Source organism: Egretta garzetta, unplaced genomic scaffold (assembly GCF_000687185.1).
Source record: "Egretta garzetta isolate BGI_Z169 unplaced genomic scaffold, ASM68718v1 scaffold77, whole genome shotgun sequence".
NCBI classification, from domain to species: Eukaryota; Metazoa; Chordata; class Aves; order Pelecaniformes; family Ardeidae; genus Egretta; species Egretta garzetta.
The window spans coordinates 32,314-43,328 of NW_009260130.1; the positions used below are offsets into that span (position 1 = coordinate 32,314).

Consider the following 11,015-nt stretch of genomic DNA (forward strand, 5'->3'; position numbering starts at 1 on the left):
CAATCACACAGGCAGGCTCAAAAGCTCACGGGGAAAAAGTACCAGTTCCTCTTGTAAAGGAACCTGAAGTACAGTCCCAAGAGCATCTGCTCATGAAACGCTTCCTGGGTACCCAGAGAAAAAAAATCCAGAAGGAAGCCAAGAGGGCCAGAGATCAGCTGCTCAAAGCCGGAGGCTGCAGACCCCACCGCCAAAGTGCCGCCACTGCTGCCACTACCATCACACCCCTAGTCCCGCTGGCGATGTGATGGTGGTGGGAGCCAGGGACCCAGATGGGTCCCAGGGACGAAGACAAAGCAGGTGCACGGTGTGGCTGGGTGCTCTGGAGGTAGGCGGTAAGCCACTTTCTCACACCGTTAAGAAGTATTTAGGAAACATCACACAAGCAAGACCACACTAGGACCACAGCAACTACAAGGAGAAAGCAGCCTACTAGAGTACCCGCTCTGCTTCTCTAACCAAAGGATCCACAGTTTGTCTCCTCTGAACTCAACTGCCTCGACTATGAGGGTCAAATTTTGGCATCAGATTTCAACGTGACAACCTTAATGCCAGCATGTCATCACGTGACAGAACTTTTCATAAACAGACGTAGAAACTAGCACTGTCTGGATAGAACTTCTGTATGCTGTTGTCTGTAAAAATTTGTTTTTTCTTTGGCTATAAATTTGCGTTATGATTCTGAAAAATAATCAACTGGCACAACACAATTGTTTCTACTGAGAACACTGACAGATTGTCACTGACTACATCTGTCCATCAAATACGGGTGGACTTTTGCCTCTGTCCTTCAGGGTCCTCTAGACAGGCTGGTTTTTTTTTTTTTTTTTACTACTGTTGGCAGGGGAATTAGGCACAGAAAAAACGACCTGCCTTACCATGGTTCTTATATAAGCTCCATTCCTTTGCTTTGATGCATTTATTCTGAGTCTATTAAAACTTCCCTTCCCTAGAAAGGTCATTTTAAACAAAAACAACATATAAAAATGTTTGTGTGCAGAAAGACACTGAACAGGGAAAATCAATGAAAAGAAAATCAGGCACAGGCAGATGTACACTAAGCACGGCCAAATTCAAATGTTACTTACCTCTTCACTTACTCCCCGGGACCTGCACACGAGCGCAATGAAAACAATCCCAAAAACAATTCCTAGAGCCATGATTACGAAGGGGATTCCAGTTACAACACTGGCTTCCAGCAGGACGTGTTTGAGTTTGCTGGCAGATGCTTCATCAATGAGAACACTCTGAGGCAGAGAGAGATGAAGAGAGAAAAAGAAAAAAAAAATTATTTCTGTTCTTCCTTTACTTCACTGCTTTACTTTTGTGAAGAGTAGGAAAACAATGTTCCCACAAGTCTCCATCTCTGCCTCATTACTTCTTGATATACTTTCCCTGTAAGAATTCTTAGCTCTCCTCGTGTGGCCAGAAGGATCATCTAGTCTGCATTTTGAAAGAAAGTAGTGGGTTTTAACTCTCTCCTTAGGAATGGAATAATATAGGCCTGGAACAATAGTGTACATCATCAAAACTAGTCCCCCAGAGCCCTCCCCGAATCCAACAAATTCAGTGATTCAACTACAGCCCAGGAACATTCACAAAAGGCCACTCAGAAAAAAGATGTGATCTTGCGAATGCTCGGCTCCGCATCTGCGCAGCTCTTTTCCTCGTGGCCAATACCTCTGAAGGTACAAGGACTGACTGACTGAGACCGTTTTGCAGGGCTGAACTTAATGCTGTGGTCAACAAGCAGCAGGAGGATGTTAGTTAAGAAACAGCAACTTCTTACCTATCACTGTATAAAACAACAAGAAAAACAGCAGTTTCTTTCCTGGTTAGCTCAAAGACAGTATTTTTGCAAGCATAAACAAACCACAACGCTGCAAGGAAACAACCAAAATATTTACCTCGTTTATATACATCACTGGGAAAATTAGTGTTCGGATGTTGCCTGTTTCACTGTGTAAAAAAAAAAAAAAATCAACAGTTAAAAATGATGGGTTTACAGCTTTTCAACTTGAGAGTTTTGAAGACAAATTATAATAGAACACTGAGTGAGGAAACGGTCCCTTCGAAAACCTCTGGGCTGTTCCTTCTTATTGCCAGTTCTCACCTCCTTACTGGAATTGAATCATCTCCATCTCCAAGATGACTAACAGATTCTTTCTAGGGGAGCAATGGCGTGTTTTGGGACTTGATGGGGAGAGAACAAGAGGAATCCATGAGAGGCTCATTAATAACTGACTGAATGACAGATTTGTCGCAGGAATGGTAAGCTAAGCTAATGTTGAAGGTTACTCGTATTCGTAAAACACAGAAACGATTGTCCAAGCAACATGCACGTAGCAGCAAAACCCCCCCAACTTTTGGCACACACAAAATAACAGCTCACTCGTAAGTCGTGTTAATGTAACAGCTCCTGGGCACTAGAAAACAAGGTGGTGCTGTTCTGAAGAAACATCACCGACTCTCCCAAGAGGATCAAGCAGATAAAATACTTCTTTTTAAATTATAACGTATAGCCAGGCTGTGCCAAAAAACATCAGCTCAGAAGCTGAGTAGGAAGAACAGCTATCACACAGCACTGGTGACGAGTAAATCAACATGTCAGAAAGACACAAGATGAAGGGAACAGCATTTCTGCACAGCTGAGCTGCAGCTCGGGGACATCCCCTCAAACTGGAGCACCCAGAAAATCAGGCAGAATCCACTTGCAACAAAGAAGAAATGGGACATTTGACTCGTACCTTACTTGGGATCGTACACTGTCCCCACGTGCAGGGTGGTACTGACTGCCAAAGTCACAGCACAAAGATTTCTCTTTACCATACCAGTGCGGTCACAGGCAAGGTACTGCCCTCCAGCTGATCAAACGAGCCCTCCCTCCTGAGCTTCAGACAGGACTTGCCTGCTGCTGTGAGATTCACCACTTGCTCTGCTTTTTGTGCTTGTCAGGGCAAGGCACAGGCAGCCCTGTCTGGGGTCACGCCTTCTCATTTGGTTTTCACGTGACCACTGCTGAGAAACGATGGTGACTACGGTATTTTTGTCTCCTAAAAGGTGTGAAGAGGAGGATGGCGTGTCCTCACTGCAGTGAGTAGCCACTCTCCAAATTCTAGCTGCACTCCGCTCTGGCAGACCTTCTCTCCGAGCAAACAAACCAGTGTGATCTAACCGATGCCATAACAAGCACCTCGTGGAACCTGTCCAGAACATCTTGCTTTTCTTGAATACTGTCTTTACTCTGCAGATGGAACTGCAAAATCTACTTGATCTCTGACAAGAGAGGATACTGTCTCTTGTAGCTGAGATTTGACTGGATTTCTCTCGCACTTGCTCTCTCCAACCAATATTCCATCTGACCACTGCAGACAAATTAATTTTCAATTATCAAAACAGATCTGAGAGATCCACCCGGCAGCAGAGAACACTTACAAAAATTCAGGTAATTTTCTGACGTGAACATTGATTTGCATCCGCTTGGCTGCTTGCAGGACAAGCCCAGTCAGCTGGGGAAGAAAAGAAATCAGTGTCAAAAAAAAAAAAAAAAAAAAAAGAAAAGAAAAAGAGTAAACGTGAAATAACAGGAACTGGGAGAATGCAATGTAGTATTTGCACTGGTGTGGACCTGGCAAGGCAAGGCAAGACCCACTTAGTGTTGTTATTTATTTTCCTTCGCCAAGATACTCTTCTAACTCATCTACCTACATTCCAGTCTGCCTCTTAATTAAGGAGCTGTGCAGAGGCTGCAGCAGAGATAAGGATGCCATCGCGCTGTGCTGTGCAAACTTCCTCTTGGGCTACAGAGAGATCCCCTTTCTTCCAGATCCAGCTGTAGTTTTGGCAAAGGCCACCACCTACAGCTGTTTGTTCTGCTTTCTCAGTACTGTTGCAGAGACTCTGCAGTCTCAGCCACAAGATAAACGCTTCTTTCTAAAGGGTGAAAACCAGGTACTGGCCACGGTCAATGGGAGTGTACAGCCACGGAGATAGTGAGCGTGAAACCCTTCTCATGGTACCGCCCCACTACACTAAGAATTGCAATTGGATGCACAGGAATATTTTCCTCATTCAAGCAGCAAAATTTAGTCTGGAGAGTGGGTGGGAACGGTGAGGCACAGAGCTCATTTTATGGTGGTACAAAAAAGCTGGGTAAGTAGGAGCAGGCTAGCAGGAAGAACCTGGCACCAAACCAGACAGCAAGCAGCATCTGCACCAGACCTTAGGAGAGGAACTATACAATTTCCTCCTGCTTTAGCTACATGTAACAGCTTGATGAGTCAGAGTACTATGCTTCTGTAAATGAGGCAGGTCCTGATTTTGCTCTTTCTGTTCACCTACATTTGTATGTGTGGATGTATAGATCAGCGTTGTACTGGTTTTAGCTGGGAGAGAATTTTCTTCATAGTAGCTGGTATCAGGCTATGTTTTGGAATTGCGATGGGAAGAGTGTTGATAACACCACAGATGGCTTAGTTATTGCTGAACAGTGCTTACACAGCCTCAAGGCCTTTTCTGTTTCTCACACTGCCCTGCCAGTGAGTAGGCTGGGGGTGGGCAAGAAGCTGGGAGGGGACACAGCCAGGGCAGCTGACCCAAACCAGCCACAGCAATATCCCATACCAGATGACATCACACTCAATGATGAAAAACTGGGGGAAAGTTGGCCAGTTTGCTGTTGCTCGAGGACTGGTTGGTGGTGACCTACTGGGATTTTTTCCCATCACTTATTTTTCTTGGGTTTGTTTCTCTTGATTTTTTAACTTAAAGCATCTTTATCTCAACCTGAGTTTTTTCACTTTTACCCTTCTGATTATTCCCCACATCCTACCTGGGGGGGAGGGAGCAAGGAGCTGTGTGGTGCTCAGCTGCCTACCAGGGTTAAACCACAAGGGTAAAACCACAGCCCATCAGCTGCAAGCTCCCTTGATTTCTGACATTTCACAGTAAGAATACACACAACTCTGTAAACTTCTGTGAAAGATATAATCACCAGACTTCTGTACCTCTCCTCTCATGACTCCGTGCTATCTAAGTAGAGTCCAACATCCACCAAACCTTTACTGATTTGCTCTCTTGGCCCACGTACAACTTCAACTTGGGAAAAACACATTAAAGGTAATACCCAAATGGTTGGGCTGGCAGGGTGAGCAGGAAAAGTAGCTTCATCTGCTTCTAAGAAATATTTTAACTCCTTCATCTCATCATTATCAGTCTAATGGCATCTCTAATTGCACAGGCACAATGGGAAAAGTATTTTAATCCTTGCTATCCAGCAAAGTTTGCTCTATATAAGCAAATACAAATAGGTCAGTTCCACATAAACTAGTACAGCTTCCCTGAGGTCAACGTGACTCTGTCGATACGCACCATCCAAGACGGTGACCTAAAGCCAAATGCTTGGATTCACCTATATAACCCTTTAAAAAAGGCTGCACTTACAGGATTGATGTCCAGAAAGGTCTCATGATATTCCTTCTTTGGGTGCATGCCCTCTATGTCCCCTATAAACTTTTGATCTGCTTGGTAAAAATGGGGAGCTGATAGAAATATCGGAGCACCTGGAATGTGAAAACACAGAAAGTCACCACCTAAAAAAGGCAGAGCAGGATTCGAGGAAGTCTTTGAGGACCTCAAAACTCTTCCCACTGTGCCATTTACAGTGCAAGGGAAAGTCCATCCTGGAGCTACAGAATCAATACTCTGACTCTGTGTCTTCAGAACAAGCAAACCTTCCCTTGTGCAGCATCAGCACAGCTTCATGTCTCAAGCTTGCGTGTGACAGGTGCGACAGCTAACCCGGCTAGGAGCGGAGGAAAAAAGCCCAAGCTCTTCACTATGGATGCAGGTACTTCTTTTTTATCCCTTGATTTAAATCATTGCTGGAGCAGACAGCATCTAACAGGAACATCCGCTCAGATCGCTCTTGCATTTTGCAAACGATCACTTGTTGGGGGCCAATTTCACTAAGCACAGCACCAAACTACCTCTTATTTCAGACAGGAAGGAGAAATACATTCCCCACGGATGTCCTTCCAGTCTGCTTCCACCGCCTGGTAACATACCTTGCTTGCAGATGCTGACGTTGAGGACGCCAGTGCCAGGGCAGTTCCCTGGCGGAATGCAGAATCCAGCATTGTCTGGGTTAACCGTCGTGTTGGCAAATACCATAGAAGAGGGCACAAAGCGGTAGGTTGGGATGCCCGCAACAGTTCCTGAGCTGTCGTACACAAGGTAAAAAGATCTGCAAGGAAGAAAAGCCAGACCGAGATTGGTTACTCCTGAGCACACGCTGACACCTGCTGCAGATGTCTCCTTGCTGATGCCTGTGTATCAACTTAAGTTTACAGTAAGCTAGAGAGGTTTGATTTAAGCTCATTCTGACAATCTTTTCTATTACATTTTATAGGCTTTTGATCAGCAAATACCCATCTCGTCATTTTGCTGCTGCACAAAATGGATGATCCTGTGCCAACTATGCTGCTGCAGGGACACAGATGCATGCCTTCAGCATTTCAGGGTCTCACTCTGGTCCCCATGTTGCTATGGTGCGTTGTGTGAGACAGCACTGGCACGTGCTACCGAGAGGGACAAGGAAAGGAACACAGTGGTGAACGACAGAACAATTTGGCAAGTCCTGAATTTAGTGTGACACACATCTGTATTGATTTAGAGAATTTCAGATAGGTTTTGTTCTTCAAAAACAGGGAAATGGGCAAGGGAGGAGACAAGGTAGAACATAAGGAAGGAGACACCAAGATTTTCTGCATCTTGTTGGCATTTCAAACAGCATTAGGTCAAGTTGTGGATCTCTGAAGAGGGTAACCTGGGTTCTCTAAAAAAGCAAGGCACAGAGGAAGATTTTGGAGGAAAGAAGCTTCAGGCAAGGTTCCTACAAATCCTTCCATTCCCCTCACTACTAGCCTTGCAAGTCAGTCCAGGCTGTCTTTCCATTCATCTTCCAAATTTTCCCTTTATCCTTATTTTGAAATAATTAACCTGATGCAGATTGGATTTTTTTTGGTGTAACTCCCTCATACCATGAATAAATGCAAAACACTCATACTGTTAGATAAAAACGTGTGAGGAAGAACACCAGCCTAACATGACAGCTCAAAAGGAATGGACGTAAATGCTCTCCCCTTTAAAGTCTGAGTGACATTTTCTTCTCCTTACCTGCAGAAATCAGAAGAAAAGATATAAATGTGCTCATCTTTGCTAATCAGTGGGTGAAAGGATGTCCCATCTGTTCCGTTGATCATGTTACATGTCTCTGTTGTCCACCAGCTCAGTGACCTGAAGAAAAAGAAGCAAAGAGAGTAAGGGTTAAAAGCTCTTTAGGCTATGGTCAGGTGATGCCAGCTCATGGTCTAAGCAAATGAGAATCAGACCTGTACAGTGCTAACTCCTCTTGCCTCAGGTCCGCTAACAAAAAAGGGGATTAAAACGGGTTTAAATTGCATCTGTCATCTCTTTAAACTGGTGCCAGGCAAGAAAGAATATGTCTGCAAGAGTTCCTCCCATATATGTAATGGTGGCAGATTTTTTTTTTTAATGGCAAAGGGATGCTTTAAGTAGGTTCGTCTTTGGTTTCTTTGCAACACACGCTGCCCCCTGAAGAAGCGTTAGATACCCAGGCACAAGATGTCCCAGCCTTGGCTCTGGGTAGAGAGCAGCAAGGAAGGGTGGTGTCTGGGAACGCTGGCTGTGTAGATGCGGGAATGCTGTCCCAGAGGTGGCTGGGATGGGTGTCCTAGAGGAGGGAGGGGAGAGGGACTGCCGAGGGGCAGTCAGGGATTCGGAGGTGAGTGTTCACAGCAGTCTGCTCTCTCTAAGGCCGGGGCTGTCTTTCTCCCATATGACACATACCAAAATACTGAGGGGTTGGTCTGAAGCTACAGCTGCCAAGAGCTACTACCACCCTCAGACAAAAAAAACCTTTTTTTTTTTTGTAAACAATGCTTATGTTCATCCAAAATGTGAAAAGGGGCAGATTTTGACAGAGGCCACACCACACTGAAAAACTTACTCTTTTCCTTTCCATTCCACAATCCTTGAGAAGTTAAGGTAGTTCGTTTCCCCACTTAAGAAAACATATTCTCCATCATCGGTTCCATTCATCTGCAAACAGATACATGAGTTTTTAATCACTCCACTCATTCTGTAACACCTGGCTGGTAACCACAACAGCACGGTAGGAGTTTAAGCTCTCATCACTGCAAATCCACCCTAGGAGCGATGAACACCTCCTGAGGTAAGTGCAATTCATTAAACCCCACCTTGAATAAAAATGAGGTGGAAGTGATTGGGTTAGATTCTTACGCCTCCCAAGCAAAGGAAATATAACGTAACATTAGTCTTTTTTTACCTTTGAAATTCGCCACTGAACAAACAGCCCTTAGCAAAAAAAATAAACCTACAGGAAATGACCTGAGCACTGCAGAAGATCTCCAAGAAACAAGGATTCCCCACAGTCCAAAACGATGCACAACCAGGAACGCTGTGGAAGCCACTAATAGCTCCACTAAAGAAATAACACGCAATTTCAGTCAATTACTAGGGAAATTGGTCTGGAAATTTTTCTAGTAGTTTGCACAACTGGCCCCACAAAGCCCGTGTTATTCAAGTGAGCACAGGCAATAGAGGAGTGGGTTATGTCCACCCTTGGAAAGCTTATCCACACCTGAGAAAGGGAGGTCAGATAAACCACTCACAGCTGTGCTGCCAGCCAGCGCACAGATACAGCCAAACGGAGGAGGGAACGTCCTTTTGCTATCCCTGCAGCCCACCTCCTGGCCTCAGTCCAAGCACACCCTTCTCAGCTGGCTGGCGATGACAGTCCCAACTGTAGCAACGACATCATTCCCCATCTAAAGCATCAGAAACTCTTGCAGATGAGTTACCTTATTAAACAAACCAAATACTGGATCGATCTCAGGATGCAAGAGATGAATGGTTGACAGGAGCCTGTCTTTGTAGCCCCACAGTAATTCATGCACGGTGTGAACTGTGAACAGGGATTCTTGGTAGAGGAGCAACAGCACCTCTGTGGCAAACTGAAGAGGGGTTGACCTGGTCCACTCCATCGCAGTCTGCCGGGGGATTGGAATAAGGGAGCAATGGTCAGATTTATTGTTGAATAAATAATACCAGCTGCATATAGAAACACAGACACATTTCAGCACTGCACGTGTCTCGACTGTGTTTTCAGTTTCGTTATTTCCACTGGCAGCAAGTAATGTGCTGGCTAACAGGTTCTTCAGCTTTTCTCCCACAGGGATGTGTTCTTGCAGATTCCCGTTCGGGCTGGCACTGGCACACAACCAGCTCAGATCCGTGCCATTAACTGCCACAGTCTTAAGAATGGATTTTAAGTGAAATGTGCAAACCTGCTCTCCAAACAGCCTGAATTTCACAAGTATATTACAGCTGGAGACGTGCTTTGAATTTCACCCGTAGGAAGTTATGGTTTACGTTTTTAAAAGCCATTTTTATAAGACAGCCATTTCTTCAAAATGCAAACAATACCAAAATTTATTTCCTTCCTAGCTGACGAGTGATTTCACAACACGTCTTTAAAAAAGCAAAAACCAAAGGAGGGAATTTCCTTGGGCAAACCAACCTGTAGTTCTTCTAGTACTGCCTGTTACAGCACATCACAGTCAAAAATCTGAACGAGAGATAATACTTACCACCGCTCAAATGCCTGGGAGGAATTGTAAATACAGTGACTGTATTATTTGCAACTTTTAGTAAGCGGAGTCCTATCTGCTATGTACAGTGCATTTAGGTATTCATTCATAAAATCAGACAAGACATTTTTGGAAATGCTGTGGAAGTCATCAAAACAAATGCACCCCGTAATTGAAGTCAATTAAACTAGCACAGGGAGTAAAGGCTTAGTCACACAGCCAACAAGTATTTTAGTACAGCCTCATTTCCCTTGGAAGGTATGACAGCTTGAGATCTGCTTGTTCTCATACTACCCCTGTGTGACACCAAAAATAATAGTCTGTCTCTGATCACCAAAATGAGACTTTCTTTGCAGAGTGCTTTCACCTAACACAGTTTGGGGGTGCATGTTTTACCTTTAATATTATTCTGAAAGCCCCTTTACATTCAGCTGTATCTGAAGCTCCTCTGCTATAATTTTCTTTTTCAGTTTGAGATGCAGACTTGGAGGCAATTTTTGCAATGTGAACAAAGACAACCCCAAGCATTCCAAGCTTCCTCATTCAGAAGTCAGAGTCCTCCCAACCATTTGGCATGACTAATTCTCTAGTTTCACTTACTCGTGGAAACTCAACAAGCCTGATTTCTGCTCGTCTCTGAAGCGTGGGTCAGTTCTCAGCACAAGAGTGAGGCACTAACGCTACAGAGGTGTATGGCGAGGGAGGAACATCATAAAAAAAAAAAAAAAAAAGCCCCCAACAACCCAAACCAAAAGAGAATGCAGTATCGGCCTGGACATAAGCTGCCTCTCTCGTTCTTCAATCACATTTATCTACCACAAAGGGAGAGACAGTATGAAGCAACAAGCTGCTAGTTATTAAGCGTGTTAGGATGATTTCCAAGCTGAAATGCAAGAGAACTCACCACTGCAGGAATATTAACTGTTCTAATCAGGTCCACTTCAGGGTCTCCAACTGACTTCTGAGGTTCAAATACATACGTCTTTGGATTCAGAGCAGATACTTTGGTACCATTGTCCAAAAACTGAACGTGCACTCTTGGCCTGTATTCTCTGAAAAACAAGAAAGTTTGCTCTCCAATCAAGTTAAGCAAGTACACGTAACATTAATTGCAATTAACTTATGGCTATTCTACTGCTTTAAGCACAAAAATGTGGGATTTTCAGTTCATTAGGAGTAGATTGATTTTTGCTACTGCTGCTGCCAGCAACAGAACTCCCCTTGGTGTCAGTGTAAGCTGAATCGGACCTCACAGGCTGCTTCCAAAAATGCCACCCACACGTTAATTGCACTTCATATTTTTGCCTCATCTTTAAATACTTC

At 44.3% G+C, this 11,015-nt stretch overlaps 1 protein-coding gene across 1 annotated transcript in view; it reads right to left on the reverse strand.

The window, feature by feature from the left end:
• The window catches only part of SCARB2 (scavenger receptor class B member 2), a 23,604-nt gene that overhangs the window by 848 nt on the left and 11,741 nt on the right, over positions 1–11,015 (reverse strand). Inside the window, exons 3-11 of the mRNA XM_009641510.2 lie at positions 10,597–10,744; positions 8,904–9,092; positions 8,030–8,121; positions 7,177–7,296; positions 6,066–6,244; positions 5,443–5,561; positions 3,436–3,509; positions 1,908–1,959; positions 1,089–1,247 (exon numbers count right to left, since the gene is read on the reverse strand). Of these exons, the coding sequence (XP_009639805.1) occupies positions 1,089–1,247; positions 1,908–1,959; positions 3,436–3,509; positions 5,443–5,561; positions 6,066–6,244; positions 7,177–7,296; positions 8,030–8,121; positions 8,904–9,092; positions 10,597–10,744 (1,132 nt within the window). The remainder of the gene's footprint in view (positions 1–1,088; positions 1,248–1,907; positions 1,960–3,435; positions 3,510–5,442; positions 5,562–6,065; positions 6,245–7,176; positions 7,297–8,029; positions 8,122–8,903; positions 9,093–10,596; positions 10,745–11,015) is intronic.